Source organism: Drosophila willistoni, unplaced genomic scaffold (genome assembly GCF_018902025.1).
Source record: "Drosophila willistoni isolate 14030-0811.24 unplaced genomic scaffold, UCI_dwil_1.1 Seg183, whole genome shotgun sequence".
Classification (NCBI taxonomy): Eukaryota; Metazoa; Arthropoda; class Insecta; order Diptera; family Drosophilidae; genus Drosophila; species Drosophila willistoni.
The window spans coordinates 450,129-467,267 of NW_025814144.1; the positions used below are offsets into that span (position 1 = coordinate 450,129).

At 38.9% G+C, this 17,139-nt stretch overlaps 1 protein-coding gene across 1 annotated transcript; it reads left to right on the plus strand.

The window, feature by feature from the left end:
* Positions 1–239: 239 nt before the first annotated feature.
* On the plus strand, positions 240–11,369 carry LOC124461025. The gene is made up of 3 exons (XM_047012616.1): positions 240–272; positions 10,434–11,274; positions 11,330–11,369. The coding sequence occupies exons 1-2, from the start codon at positions 240–242 to the stop codon at positions 11,229–11,231; spliced, it is 831 nt and encodes a 276-aa protein (XP_046868572.1). The 3' UTR covers positions 11,232–11,274; positions 11,330–11,369.
* The last annotated feature ends 5,770 nt before the right edge of the window (positions 11,370–17,139 follow it).

The window sequence follows — 17,139 nt, forward strand, 5'->3', positions numbered from 1 at the left end:
TAGTGTGGGCAGTACGCAAGCTGAGACCATATCTCGAGGGATACCGATTTAAGGTGGTGACAGACCACATGGCGTTGAAGTGGTTGAATAGTATAGAGAGCCCCACGGGCCGCATAGCTCGATGGGCACTGGAATTACAACAATACGATTTCGAAATAGCATATCGAAAGGGCAAGTTAAACATTGTCGCCGATGCACTATCAACACAACCGAGGGAAGGGTGCAAAGAATAGTAGACAATGGCGCCCGATTACGACAAGCAAACAAAGAATGTGAGTGGATTCAAGATATAATAAAGAAATACAACAACAACCACAGAAATATCCAGATTACATATAGAAAACAGGTGTACAGAAATATTCCGCATAGAGCAGGCCAAGAAGAAGTAATATCATAGAAATTGTGTGTGCCCAAGACGCTACGGAACCAAGTGATGGAAGAAAACCACACTTGCATAACGGCAGGGCATACAGGAAACAGGCGAACGATTACTAGAACTGCGTCAAGATATTATTGGCCAGGAATGCAACGAGATATCAGGAAATTCGTGGGTGTGGCCAAGACCGGCATTGAGTAGACAAATGTCTGCACCCACGGGGCACAACGACAGTGCTCGGCCCATATTGGCCAGGCAAAGCTCATGCCCAGTGCCATACGGGCATGAGAGTTATGAGGCGGTGGAGGAGAGAGCGATTGGCCGGAGATGGTGGCGGATATCGTGGGCCAAATGGTGCGACAGGAAGGGCCGAGGAGAGTTAGAATAGTGTGGGCGGGACAAAATAGGTATAGGATTAGGATAGCTCAGGGGGTAATTCGAGTATATAGAGAAAGGAGAGCATAATAAGTAGGATAATTAGGCGTAATGAGAGTATAATAAGTAGGATATTTAAATGTAAGTTAGGTATAAGAAAAGATGCGGAACGGGCCAAAAGAAAATGAAGTAAGTAAGTCGTCTCGCCGACTTAGGTATACCATACACCAGTAAAGCAAATATTTCAACTTTATTAAACAAATGCATTTTCACATGCTTCTTACAAGCATATCTTAGTATCTCGCTCACTCAATCATACGAGCACCCTAGCGCCCCCACCAGCCAACGGCCAACTCCGGCCTTATGGAAAAACGTTTATATGCATAACTCGACTGTTTTTTGTCTGATTTTGATCAAATTTGGTATTTTAGATATTAGTATTAGATATTAGTAGATATTAGTATTAAATTTAAGTGTGCCAAATTGATTGCATGAGGTAAAAAAATACGGAGATAATCAAGTTTTTCAAATTACGGGGGCGGAAAAGGGCGTGGCAAAATTTTTGTACATACAAAATGTGTGCATTTACTAAGCGAATATACATACCAAATATGGTGTCTCTAGCTAGAAAAGTTTTTTGAGATAAACGCTTTTTTTAAATTGCGGGGGCGGAAAGGGGCGTGGCAAAAATTTGAAAAAACTTGATCACTCTACATACTACACGAGTCTACATAAAAAATTTGGTGGCTCTAGCTCTTATAGTCTCCGAGATCTAGGTGTTCATACGGACAAACGGACAGACGGACGGACGGACGGACAGACGGACATGGCTAGATCGACTCGGTTGTTGATCCTGATCAAGAATATATATACTTTGTGGGGTCGGAGATGCTTCCTTCTGCCTGTTACATACATTTTGGCGACTTTGATATACCATTTCACCCTATGGTGTGATGGTATAAAAACTCACAAGGGATATATAAGGAAAAGATGCCCTAATCCGCCAACATTAACGAAAGGATACTCAGTAATCGCCAACAATAGAAGATGCCAAATGGCCAATAAAAGATGCGAGCTGAGTCCCAAAAACAAAAACAAGCAAAACACATGCCAAAACTACAAAGAAAAAAAAAAAACACAAAGGCAATACATGAAAGAAAAAAATGCAAAAATGAAAAAATGAAAAAAAACACAAGGTACAAGGGACAGGGGAGGGTAAATCCCTCCCGAAGAAGGGGGGGAGTGTGATGAACATTATAGGCAAGTATAATGTCCCACACAAAAAACATGCTACAACAAACAAGCCACAACAAACAAGCTACAATAAACGGTCGGATACAAACGCAGCCAAGACACAAACCAAAGATACGATATAAGACCAAGCACAGAATTGGTTGTATAAGAATAAAATCGACTAAAGATGTACAAATATAACAAGGTCGGTCAAACATGACCGATCGAACCCCACGCAACCGCTGGCAATTTCGTACAAGCGGGAAGATGCGTGGGAAACATAACACGATAAGTTCGGCCGTATAAGAGCTAAGGAACGAGGCCGATCGAACTGGGCCAATCGAGCCACACGCAACCGCTGACGATTTCGTACAAGCGGGAAGATGCGTGGGAAACGTAGCATAATAAGTTCGGCTGTATAAGAGTGAATCGAACATGGCCGATCGAACCCCACGCAACGCTGGCGATTTCGTACAAGCGGAAGATGCGTGGGAGGCATAATGCATATTAGTGGCTGTATAAGAGTAAATGAAACCGGGCTTGAGGGCATAAGTGCATGCAAAGAAAGGGCATTGGCCTCATAAGATAAATCAAGAGCACAGAGAGGCAAATATAGGGAAGCATGCATTAGCGTACTGGGCTTATGAGTATACGAATAAGCATACACGCACGTCACACGTATACTATGCGTGAGTAACAGCAAGGGAGAATACGGTGGCCAATAGGGTGCTCTCTGCCTACGTCACGCTCATGAGAACGAAAGCAGTTAGATTGCAAGCAGCAAAATCTTGTGAGCGAAAGAGAACAAAAGTGAGGGCTAAGGAAGCCCGTGAGACGGGTGCGGGGCATGCATGCATTTATATGAAACGATATGGGTTTGTGGATTGGCTAGGGAATATGCGAACCGAAGGGGAGGGATTGAGCATTGGGGAAGCCCGCTATCTAATAGATACGATATGCGTATGAAAGTGCATTGCATGGGAAATTTAAACGATGTTGTATATTAAAATTAATCAGGCTAATTATTATTAAAATTATAGACTAAGTGTAATGAATATATATATAATATTATTATATTAATATATGGAAATAATATGAGCAAAGTATGGGGTATGACAAGCGGATTGAGGGGAGCGACGGGCGACGCAGCGCCGCCAGAAAAGGGAAAGCGGAGAGAGTCAACGGGATACGATGGGCGGCCAATAGAAAGCGACGCCCAATGCGTGAAAGTGATGGAAGCACATAGGCGCTAGGGAGCTAGACAAGGACAAGGAAATGAATGGGCGCTCAGCCACAAAGAAAGTGGACATATATGCGTCAGGAATACGGGACTTTCACCACGCATAGCAACAAGTGGATGCGTGGGTGAAAGCAAAGGGCGATGGAAATGTACCAGCTGTATAGCGGTACTACACCAATCCATTCCTGAGGCCGTGGGAGCTGCCTATACAAAGGCAACGCCCATCAAGCAAAAGGATCAAGTCTACAAGTCGTGATCAACCAAGGAGTTTTTAAGGCCTTACGAGTAACCTTAAAGCTCAGACGAGTGAAATAAAACAAGTGAAAGGATCAAGCAAAGTCAGAATAATTTGAGACGGCCTTACGAGTAACCTCTCAAATTATCCTGTAACCAGCAAGTCCTTGGAATAGGACTAAAACACCGTGCCCAGGCCAGAATCAAGAAAGGTCAAACTGCTCCAGGACGATTTCCCAGCATACTGGAAGGTACAAGGATATATCCTGTTACCGAAATTCCAGGATCTATATATCGTGACGAACACCAATTGCTGCGAGAATTCCGCCCTACAACAAACGGCCACAGGATCTATCCTTGTGGCTACGAGCACGCAAAGACCCTCTTAGAAACGCAGTCAGAGGCACTGAGGTGACAATAACATCCCAAAAAGATCAGAATACGCAAGTAGCGTGGAAGTAAAGCCAGAGGATATATCCTACGGCAAATTAACGCGCCGGTATTTATTCTGAAAAGGGAGACATCAGACAGGAGAATCATATTACAAGTCCGGAGCAGGAGGCAGAGGAGACACAAGGAACGAGAGGGCGGACCAGGATCGAGCGTCGAGGGACCCCAATCAGGAGAGGGTAAATACTTGCGTCACGGCACAACTAAAACTGTTGGCCACATTCAGAGCCTTATTTGATAGTGGTTGTCAGAGCACTATTTTATCTGAAGAAGCCGATAAAATGTTACTATTACCCAAGATCAAGAAACAAACGGAAATAAGTGGCATATCTTGAACAAAAACTAGAAACGTCTAAGTATAAGGTAAATATTGAAATAAAGACGGGTGATTCTTAAAAAAAAACTTCTTAAGGTTGAAGCAATTGTATTGCCGCAATTAATGAAAGCTCCTCCATTGAATATAGCAAATGCTTATATGTTACAATGGTAAACTTACGTGCTAGCCGACCACACCTTTAATAAACCTGGTAGGGTTGATATGATAATAGGGGTAGACTATGTGCGCAACATTCAAGTGCATTTTGCTTCATAAGCAACATGACCACCCATGAGTGCATGGTGCTGGACAATTGCTGTGTCGGCAAATATAATACGCGCGGCCGCTCTGGCCCAATATGCAATATGATATATCCTCACTCTCCCGCTGCGGCGGCATATATACTTACATACTTTTATGTAAAATTTATACATTTATACATAAATATGTTTATACATAAGCATACCGATCCTCTGCCTGCATATCTGGCAGCGCAGCTACGCGGTCTTAGCTATAATAAACAATTGTAACAGAATTAAGAATTATTCACTAAACTGAGCTCAAACCAAAAATAACTATTTGTGCCTCTTAAATAATATTTCGAACTCAAATTTAAATATTGGACGTTTCTACTACACAACACATAAATTGGGTGGACTTCGGAGCGAGATTTCAAAGGTAGAGGTGGCGGCCAAAGACACAGCGATGTACACCCGATGTAGCTACAATTGGCACCCGATCTTACTAAGAATAATGCATTTCTTTTATAGTATAAATATGGCGCTCACCAGGTCAGCACAATACGTCTTTATTGATAATAGCTAACCATAGCAGCTTAATTAACTAGGTCTTTATTATTAACTGCCGACCATATCAGATCTACTTATGACTGATGAGCCATCGATATCCATAATCGGGTTACATACTAATGACATACATTCCATTTGTTCTGTAAAACTGGGCAAACTGTAAAATTATATCAGGCCTGGATGGATACGTTCGTGTGGTGAACCGACGAGACACTTCGAGCATGTCAACACAGAGCTGTGTATAGGAAGTGATCTCCTTCACATAGAACGCCAACAAAGATCGCCTTTAGATATAATTGGGAACGTTGCAAATGGTTTATTTGGTGTGCTGGACTTAAAGTATGCAACAGAGATGCAGGCACCATACGAAAAGTTAAGTCGAATGAAGAATACTTATTGACCTTGCTAAAAAACCAGACATCTGTAATTGACTAAACATTAAACATCATTAAGCGAGACGAAGCCACAATTAAAAATCAGATGAAACTACTGAACAACTAATGAACGGCATAACCAAGGTCTAGGACAATGCCGTAAAGGTTAGTGATAAACAAGTTCAACAAAGAATATCTAAGACGATTTTTTCAAGACGATTTTCCAAGATGACTATCCAATGCTGATTTCTTTGTGATGTCAATTGTTTTAATTAGTAATCGAATTTCAGTAATCGAAGAGATTTAGGTTCATTATAAGTTTCTGCTCTTTGACGTGACGGTCGTATTTTTGATGGCTCCTGATTTTTTTTTTATCGATATTTATTGTTTTTCTAAATTATTTATTGTGCTTAGTTCGATTACGCTTTCGCCGATGTGTTTTGCTTGACACCCTTTTGTTTTATTGCAAAATTTGGCAAAATAATTATTTTATACCTGTGCAAAAAGGTATATTAATTTTGGTCAGAAGTGTGCACGCATAGAAGGAAGCATCTTCGACCATATAAAGTATATATATTCTTGATCAGCATAACGAGACGAGTTCATATAGCCATGTCCGTCCGTCCGTCTGTCCGTCCGTCCGTCCGTCCGACGGTCCGTCTGTCCGTCCGTCCCGATCAACGCAAACTCCTCTTAGACGGTTAGAGCTACAGAGTTGAAATTTTGCATGTGGGCTTGTATAAGTCACGAACAGTGACTTTTCTGAATAACTTCGTTACTCTTTGACGCGATTGCTTTCAAATTAAACATTTGTTAGTTTAATATATTTGTTAATGACTGTGCCAAATTTGATAAAGATCGGTTACTATATCATATAGCTCCCATTGGAACGATCTTTCGAAAACAGTGACTTTTGTCAATTGGACGCGATGCTTTCAAATTAAACATTTGTTAGTTTAATATATCTGTTAATGACTGTGCCAAATTTGATAAAGATCGGGTTAGTATATCATATAGCTCCCATAGGAACGATCGGTGGAAAACAGTGACTTTGATCAATATCTTCGTTATTTCCTATGCTAAGATTGTAGGCCGTTCTTTCGGACACATTAGCCCTTTTAGCTTAAACGGTTTTCCACTTTGATGGCTATAGGTAAGGAAAAACTTACCAAAAAAGTTGCAAGGGTATACAAACTTTGACGCGGTCGAAGTTAGCCCCGGCCCTTGGTTTTTTTTGTGTAATTTATTTCTTTCTGTTTCTGGTTTTTTACATCTCGTCAATGCTTCTGCTGTTGCTCCCCCCTCATCGCCCCGATCATACCATTCAGCTTCTTTCCCGCGTTAATCAGTTTTTTAAACGCCACCTCTCAAAACTTGGCTTATAACTGTTCTTGAACTCTTTCTTGTGCTGTGCGCACTAGCTGTCTCTTTGTTTTATTTAATTATTGATTTTGTATCGATAACTATCTTAGTGCTGTGTATATAATTTGTATATATTATATATATTTTTAATTTGTGTTTCTTTTTGTTTTTTTAGTGGCTTGTTGTCTACCTACATACAAGCATGCTGATTGTTTTTTGATGATCAGTATAGAGCAATATCTGTTGGCTCTGCGATAATCTGATTCACTTAAAGTGTGCTTGCCTTAACGGCCGTGACTATGACAAATTTTCTTGTTTGTCTGTGAGTAAGCCTGAGCTTGGCCTAATGCGATGGACTTGCCCATCTTGTGCCAACCAGCAGCTAGATTGTAGCCGTATGTACAGGGATCTTCGTTTAAAGTTTCTTTCTGTAAACAAACTGTCGAAATAGCTCTCTAAAGAGTACATTTATTTTCGCATTTCAAGTTCGTTTCACCTTCTGAGAAGTTGCCCAAAAAAGTGTACCCTTGAGTTGCCTCATAAACAATAGCCAGCCCTCTCTATTACATTCTCTCCCATTTTACTTTCACCTACACCATCATCTTGTCACTATTTATGCTCTTCTTTCCAGATTGAATTATTGAAGCGGCTTCGCCAAATCAGATGCATTAAAAAAATATAATACAACTGTACTTTGTCACAAACAACTAACCTAGCATATGACTAGAATTACCAATCAGCCACACCGTTGTGAAAAAACACTTGTAATTCTAAACTAACCCTAAAGATCACAACGGCAGGATGTCAAGTGGCCGACGCCGTGCCCAAAATAGTAAAAATTTTTCAACCCGCGATTACGTGGGTTTGAGTCGTACTAGAATAAGATCTTCTAAGAACATTTGTTACTTCCTATAGTCTAAGATTCCCTGTATAACTCCATACTTTTGTAAATAAAATCAGTTCATAATTTGAATTCAACTGGAATCCCTGTTCATTTTGGTCCTTCGAGAAAAAGGAACTCTGCAGTTTTACCCCAGCAGTGGTAAGAGACTCAGAGATTGAATCAGCTCTTTAAAGTCTGGATTCTTATGCAAGTGTAAATGCTAAGATCAGCTATAGGTAGCAAAATAAAAATATGTCCGATTTTAAAGGCAGTTCGGCTAGTGGAGCAATTGTAGTAATTTCGGCGGCTGGAGTGTTTTTTTCTTGTGTGTGGCGTATTCAAAGCCCTAATATCGAAGAAGTTAACTAGTGTAAATGTATATTTACACTATATATAGTGTATACTATATATAGTTGCAAGTCGGCAACTAGAAACAGCAGCAGAGCAACAATATAGATAGTGGAGGCGAGACGATTGTAAAGAAGCGTCGAGCTACCAGCGAACTATCGGCAATCCCTACCCATTGGCAAACAAGCAGCAGCAGACTATGGGCAAATCCTACCTGGAAAACTCTACTTGGCGGACAGCAGTGGCGTACGTTGTCAACGACAGTATCATCAGATAGGATATAAAATTAAAATAGTTATAAATACATAATCTATTATATTTGGACATGGTGAGCAAAGAGTTATGTACGAAAAAAATAAAATGCTTGTTCAGGAATTTACAGATGTGCCAAGCTTATAGAGATGAATTTATATGTAATGAAATACCTTGGTAGCATTAGAAGAGAAAATAAACGATCAGAAAAATTTGAAAATTGAGAATGTTACTGTAAGAGGCGAACGACTGGAGGTGCCAAAATACAGGTACCCGATTTTCTATAGAACCTAGATAATGGGACCTGTTTGTGGAATTATTTGCGGAACTGATTGAAAAAAGAGAGGATCTAAGCCTTACTTTTAAAATGAACTATTTAAAATCCGCGTTAAAGGGCGAAGCGAGGAGCATGGTAGCTCATCTATTGTCAGGTTCAGCTGACAATTATAGTGCCGCTTGGGAACTGTTAACCAAGCGGTATGAGAATAATCGGAGTATAATTACGTCGGATCGTTTACTGATGATCAACAATGAATCCGCAAAAAGTGTAAAGGGAGTGATTGACATACTTAATGAGTCATTGCACTTAATTAAAATTAAAACAAATTTGTGCGATGAACTTCATCAGAATAATATTTGCACAACTTATACTTTGGAAATTTGACAGAGAGGCTCTACAATTATTCGAGAGTCAGATTTCTTGGAATATTTAGAGCAATGATATTGTTCGCTAAGTGCCATGGGAAAGGAAAAAAAACCGCTACAAAAAAACCTCGGTTGCTGTGTTAAAAGATAGTTGTCCGATCTGCAAAGGTCCCTGGCATAGCGCACTTCTGTGCTATAAGTTTAGCACTAACACCTAACAAAAGGGTGGAAATAGCCAAAAAAAGTACAATTGTGTACAAGGTGTTTGAAGCATTCAAGCAACAAGATCTGCACTAATGAAATGGTCTGCTCATTGTGCATCAAGGGACACCATTCCCTTCTTCATTTTGGGGAAAAACAGGAGAGGATAAATACTTGCGTCACGGCACAGCTAAAACTGTTGGCCATATTAAGAGCCTTATTTGATAGTGGTTGTCAGAGCATTATTTTATCTGAAGAAGCCGCTAAAATGTTACAATTACCCAAGATCAAGAAACAAACGGAAATAAGTGGCATATCTTGAACAAAAACTAGAACGTCTAAGTATAAGGTAAATATTAAAATAAAGACGGGTGATTCTTAAAAAAAAAAAAACTTCTTAAGGTTGAAGCAATTGTATTGGTATATGGTAAACTTACGTGCTAGCTGACCACACCTTTAATAAACCTGGTAGGGTTGATATGATAAAAGGGGTAGACTATGTGCGCAACATTCAAGTGCATTTGCCTCTTAAGCAACAAGACCACCATGAGTGCATGGTGCTGGACAATTGCTGTGTCGGCATTTGTGCCTCTTAATAATATTTCGAACTCAAATTTAAATATTGGACGTTTCTACTACACAACACATAAATTGGGTGGACTTCGGAGAGAGATTACAAAGGTAGAGGTGGCGCGCCAAAGACACAGCGATGTACACCCGATGTAGCTACAATTGGTACCTGATCTTACTAATGTAGCAGGCTTGCTCACGTAAGACGGTAGTACCTCTCTCTCATGTCTCAGAGAGAGAACATGCTCGTCTCTAAATGAGAGCGAAGTACGAGAGAGCGTCGAGTCAGTCTGGGTTGAACGAGCTTGCGGATCGGTCGTGCTAACGAGGATAAAAATCATAGATTACATTTACTTATAATAAATATATATATAAACAATTCAAACGAAACAGCCTATTACAATATCAGAAGTGTTCCTAACCCAAAACTATGAGTAACGCAGTTCAACTATCCGATTTTACCCTCGACCAACTAAAACAATGGCTATCAACTTTAAACATGCCAACAAACGGCTCAAGAAACGAATTAGTGCATCGTCTGTATAGTGTGCCAGTCGAAACACGTGGTCTTGCCCCACCTGGTTGGAACGAACATGATAGACGACATCCAATTGATGCCTAACCCAGACCAATTAAATGAAGCGTCAATTGGCGACGCAATTCCGAGAAGCGTACAACAAGAAGCGGTAAACTCCAATTTCAAAACAACAACGATGTCGCGTTGGTTCAACAATTACTACAACAACTTCAACTGCTGATTCCTAGAATCGAGCATGGCCACGATTTGGGCAGATCTTTCCAGGAATTCGGAAAAACAATGGCAACGCCACTGGCAATGTTATCGATAACAACGTAGCTAATGAGAATATCGATGACAGCAGCATTCCCATCAATGGCAACGCCACAGTCGAAGCCACCAACCAATACTCTGGCAACTCAAACGGCGAATCGATGGGTATAGCTTTTTCACTGGCGAAGGAAGTATTGATGGACTTCAATGGCGAATCGTGCTCCAAAAAGTGGGTGGCTCAGCTTAAAAATATCGGTGAAGTGTATAACATATGCAACACTCACTTACGAATGCTATTCATTTGCAAGATGAAAGGCAAGGCACATTCATGGCTTCATTCGGAGGTTACACGTATTCGCGAGCCAGTAGCAGTACTATGCGAACAGTTAATGGCAGCTTTTGGAGAGAAGATGTCCAAGTCACAAATGCGTCGTCATTTGGAACAGCGTAATTGGAAATTTGGCGAAAAGTTTGCAGTTTATCTGGACGACAAACTAATGTTAGCCAACAATATTAACATCGATGAAGAGGAGCTCCTTGATAAAGTTATCGAGGGTATACCTGACAAGGGATTACGCACTCAAGCACGGATCCAATGTTTCGCCAACCCTAAGCAGATGTTAGCTGCTTTCGCTGAGATACATCTAGAGGACATTCGACGCGCAACTAAAGATGAAAACGAAACTAGCAGAGCAAACAAGCTCCAAGAGATGCGCTGTCGTAGATGTAACATTAGAGGACACCTGGTGAACCGTGACCACGGGCAACCGTGAAACTAATGGACTCAACCGTACGAACCAGAGCAGCAACAATTTCGTAAGAGAATTCATTATACATTTTGTAGATTCGCCAAGTAATTCCTTTATTGCAGCGTGCCTCATAGATTCGGGAGTCCAGTTTCCTTAATCAAGAGAAACATTTACCTAATCATTCATATCTTTATTCTGTCGAGCAATCTTATCAAGGGCTAAATAGAAGTCCTCTCATTACATTGGGAAAATTACTATGTTACGTTGTGAAAAATTCAATAAAGATTTACTTTTATTTACTCGTTATCCCAGACGAATCTATGAGTCGCGATGTAATTTTAGGAAGGGATTTTTTGACATCATGTAATCTTAAATTAGATTTAGATTCTTTTGAAAAAAGTGCGCTAGTAACTTCTCAAAGCCACGATAACGTAAGAAAAGTTAATTTTAAAGAAATTGGAATGTTGACGTCAGAACATATGGAAAATGAAATTGTTAATATAAGTGTAACGGGTAATACAGAAAACGAAAATATTAGTGCAAATTATAAAATTAATACAGAAAATGTTAATGCAGATAAGGAAATTATTGAATACAATGTTATTAACAAAAGGACATGCATAGATAAAGAAATGACTTTAGAGTTTGAAAGAATATCATTAAAGGTACAAATGAGGAAAAGTATAGGATTGAAGAAATTAAATTAAAGGAACCCCGTAGTGAGTCTGAAACAAATATGGAAGATAACTTTGAGAGGAGAATGTTAGAAATTTTTTTACATCGACAATGAAAACCCAGAACCAGAATACGTGATCGGTGAAAACATAGATTATAAAACGGCTAAGAGTTTTGATAAGCTAGTCAGGGATAGGTATGTGAATGCGCAAAGACCGGATAAACCGAATATCAGATGTGAAATGAAATTAAACCTAGAAAATTGCAAACCATTTAGTTACGCACCAAGACGGTTATCATATTCTGAAAAGGAAAAACTACAGAAATTGTTAGATGAATATATAAGAGAAGAAATTATCAGACCAAGCGATTCGGAGTATGCGTCTCCAGTAGTGTTAGTGAAAAAGAACACAGGGGACATCAGATTATGCATAGATTTCCGAAAACTGAACAAGATGATTATCAAGGACAACTATCCGTTACCATTGATCGACGATCTGTTAGACAGACTAGTCAAAAACGTGTTTTTTCCAAATTAGATCTTAAAAAATGGGTATTTCCATGTATTCGTCGATAAAGAGTCAGTAAAATACACGTCTTTCATCACGCCCGCTTGGTCAATACGAGTTCCTAAGAATGCCAATGGGGATCAAGAATGCATCACATGTATTCCAAAGGTTTATAAACCGAATTTTTGAAGACATGATCAGAAAAGGGCAGGTCCTAGTATACATGGATGATATAATGATAGCCAGTGCAAATACAACCGAGCACCTACAGACTCTAGAAGAAGTTTTTGATAGGTTAGTAAGAAACAAATTAAGACTACGAATGGACAAATGCGAGTTTTTCATGTCAAGTATAAAATACCTGGGATATAAAATCACAGAAAACAAAATATGTGCTGACGATAAAGGTTTGGATGCAGTAAAAAACTTTCCAGTTCCAGGCAATGTACACACAGTGAAAAGTTTCTTAGGTTTGTGCTCCTACTTTAGAAGATTTATAAAAGACTTTTCCATAATCGCTAAACCTATGTACGACTGATGAAAAAAAAGACAAAGAATTTCAATTCGGAAAAGAGGAATTAGAATGCTTTCTCAACTTGAAGCAAATACTATTGGAAGCACCAGTATTGGCGATATATGACCCAGAGACGATACAGAGCTTCATTGTGATGCAAGCGCATTAGGTTTTGGGGCGGTCTTATTACAAAAGAAAGCGGATAAAAAACTACACCCAATATTTTATTTTTCGAAGAGAACAAGCGAGGTTGAGTCGAAGTATCACAGTTTTGAACTCGAAACGTTAGCGATTGTGTACTCCCTGCGCAGATTTAGGATTTATGTCCAAGGAAAGAAATTTAAAATTTTAACTGACTGCAATTCTCTGACTCTTACACTAAATAAGATAGAATTAAACCCTAGGATCGCGAGATGGGCCCTTGAACTCAAGAGTACGACTACGAGTTAGCGCATAGATCAGGGAAGCAAATGCAGCACGTAGACGCGTTAAGCAGATGCACCAATATCATGGTAATAGAACCGAATAGCTTCGAGCACAACCTAGTTATTTGCCAAGCAAAAGACTTAGAACTGAAAAAAAATAAAGGAAATGCTAGAAAAATCAGAGCACAACTTGTTTGAAATGAGAAACGGAGTATTATACCGAAAGTCTAATGACAAGAAAATATTGTTCTACGTTCCAAAAGAAATGGAAAATCACGTTTTATACAAATACCACGACGAATTAGGCCATGTAGGTAGAGACAAAATGTTGGACGCAATAGGCAAAAGTTATTGGTTCCCAAGTCTTAAGGATAAAGCAACGAGACATATAGAAAATTGTCTAAGATGCATAGCATTCTCACCTAAATGCGGCAAAGGCGATGGATTTCTGAACAGTATACCGAAAGGCGATAAACCTTTCGAGCTAATCCATATCGATCACTATGGACCAATAGAAGCTGGAAGGTCTAAAAAACACATATTTGCAGTAGTAGACGGTTTTACGAAATTCGTTAGGCTATATACAACAAAAACCACAAAAACAAAAGAAGCAATAGATGCTTTAAAAGCGTATTTTAGTACGCTTCAGAAGTATACAACAGTACCCCAGTATAATGTTATTTGGCATAGAACAAAGAGGAGTAGTTACAGACGAACTGAAAGAAGAGATTAAAGAGCTAAGAAATACAGAAAATCAAATAAACCTTGAAATGATAAGAAAGAATGCAGCGTTAAACCAGCAAAAAGCACAAGCATACAATGAAAGGTATTACAATAGTAAAAGAACAGGGCAAAAAGAATATAAAATAGGGGACTATGTCATGGTTAAAAATTTCGATAGTACAACGGAATATCTCGAAAATTAATACCAAAAAACAAAAGGACCATATGTAGTAGATAAAGTCCTGAAAAACAACAGATTTTTACTGAAAGATGTAGAGGGATTTCAACTTTCCCGTAACCCTTATCAGGGAGTATGGTGTGGCCAAAATATTAAGCCCTGGTTAAGAACTTGAAATAGTTGACTTTAATGTAATCATAAACTTTTGTTTTAATAATTGATGTAAGATAGAAATAAAGAAAAAATGTATGTAATAGTTTGTAAGATATAAACAAAAAAAATGTATAGCTCGTAAGATATGAAATAATGTATACCACCCAAGATCAGGAATCTTATTTTGTCAGGACGGCCGAATTGTAGCAGGCTTGCTCACGTAAGACGGTAGTTCCTCTTCTCTCATGTCTCAGAGAGAGAACATGCTCGTCTCTAAATGAGAGCGAAGTACGAGAGAGCGTCGAGTCAGTCTGGGTTGAACGAGCTTTGCGGATCGGTCGTGCTAACGAGGATAAAAATCATAGATTACATTTACTTATAATAAATATATATATAAACAATTCAAACGAAACAGCCTATTACACTAAGAATAATGCATTTCTTTTATAGTAAAAATATAGCGCTCACCAGGTCAGCAAAATACGTCTTTATTGATAATAGCTAACCATAGCAGCTAAATTAACTAGGTCTTTATTATTAACTGCCGACCATATCAGATCTACTTATGACTGATGAGCCATCGATATCCATAATCGGGTTACATACTAATCTTGATATACATTTCCATTTGTTCTATATTATGTTTGTCTTATTGTTATCTTATTTTATGTAATCTAAACACAAACAGAAACAATGTCAAAGAAGGCATAATGCTAATTCTAAAAGAGGATAATGTGTCAATCTTGCATTGGGCGAACTGTAAAATTATATTCAGGCCTGGATGGATACGTTCGTGTGGTGAACCGACGAGACACTTTGAGCATGCCAACACAGAGCTGTGTATAGGAAGTGATCTCCTTCACATAGAACGCCAACAAAGATCGCCTTTAGATATAATTGGGAACGTTGCAAATGGTTTATTTGGTGTGCTGGACTTAAAGTATAAAACAGAGATGCAGGCACCATACGAAAAGTTAAATCGAATGAAGAATACTTATTGACCTTGCTAAAAAACCAGACATCTGTAATTGACTAAACATTAAACATCATAAAGCGAGACGAAGCCACAATTAAAAATCAGATGAAACTACTGGAACAACTAATGAACGGCATAACCAAGGTCTAGGACAATGCCGTAAAGGTTAGTGATAAACAAGTTCAACAAAGAATATCTAAGACGATTTTTCAAGACGATTTTCCAAGATGACTATCCAATGCTGATTTCTTTGTGATGTCAATTGTTTTAATTAGTAATCGAATTTCAGTAATCGAAGAGATTTTAGGTTCATTATAAGTTTCTGCTCTTTGACGTGACGGTCGTATTTTTGATGGCTCCTGATTTTTTTTTTATCGATATTTATTGTTTTTCTAAATTATTTATTGTGCTTAGTTCGATTACGCTTTCGCCGATGTGTTTTGCTTGACACCCTTTTGTTTTATTGCAAAATTTGGCAAAATAATTATTTTTATACCCTTGCAAAAAGGGTATATTAATTTTGGTCAGAAGTGTGCAACGCATAGAAGGAAGCATCTTCGACCATATAAAGTATATATATTCTTGATCAGCATAACGAGACGAGTTCATATAGCCATGTCCGTCCGTCCGTCTGTCCGTCCGTCCGTCCGTCCGACGGTCCGTCTGTCCGTCCGTCCCGATCAACGCAAACTCCTCTTAGACCGTTAGAGCTACAGAGTTGAAATTTTGCATGTGGGCTTGTATAAGTCACGAACAGTGACTTTTCTTAATAACTTCGTTACTTTTGACGCGATTGCTTTCAAATTAAACATTTGTTAGTTTAATATATCTGTTAATGACTGTGCAAATTTGATAAAGATCGGGTTACTATATCATATAGCTCCCATTGGAACGATCTTTCGAAAACAGTGACTTTTGTCAATTGGACGCGATTGCTTTCAAATTAAACATTTGTTAGTTTAATATATCTGTTAATGACTGTGCCAAATTTGATAAAGATCGGGTTAGTATATCATATAGCTCCCATAGGAACGATCGGTGGAAAACAGTGACTTTGATCAATATCTTCGTTATTTCCTATGCTAAGATTGTAGGCCGTTCTTTCGGACACATTAGCCCTTTTAGCTTAAACGTTTTTCCACATTGATGGCTATAGGTAAGGAAAAACTTACCAAAAAAGTTGCAAGGGTATACAAACTTTGACGCGGTCGAAGTTAGCCCCGGCCCTTTGGTTTTTTTTGTGTAATTTATTTCTTTCTGTTTCTGGTTTTTTACATCTCGTCAATGCTTCTGCTGTTGCTCCCCTCATCGCCCCGATCATACCATTCAGCTTCTTTCCCGCGTTAATCAGTTTTTTAACGCCACCTCTCAAAACTTGGCTTATAACTGTTCTTGAACTCTTTCTTGTGCTGTGCGCACTAGCTGTCTCTTTGTTTTATTTGTAATTATTGATTTTGTATCGATAACTATCTTAGTGCTGTGTATATAATTTGTATATATTATTATATATTTTTTAATTTGTGTTTCTTTTTGTTTTTTAGTGGCTTGTTGTCTACCTACTTACAAGCATCCTGATTGTTTTGATGATCAGTATAGAGCAATATCTTGTTAACTCTGCGATAATCTGATTCACTTAAAGTGTGCTTGCCTTAACGGCCGTGACTATGACAAATTTTCTTGTTTGTCTGTGAGTAAGCCTGAGCTTGGCCTAATGCGATGGACTTGCCCATCTTGTGCCAACCAGCAGCTAGATTGTAGCCCTATGTACAGGGATCTTCG

What these genes read in the sequence shown, in the direction of transcription:
- LOC124461025 (XM_047012616.1), top strand. Translation starts at nt 240, where the DNA reads ATGGCGCCCGATTACGACAAGCAAACAAAGAAT. An exon ending in ACGACAAGCAAACAAAGAAT is followed by an intron (nt 273 to 10,433) that starts GTGAGTGGATTC and finishes GCTGATTCCTAG; the next exon opens with AATCGAGCATGGCCACGATT.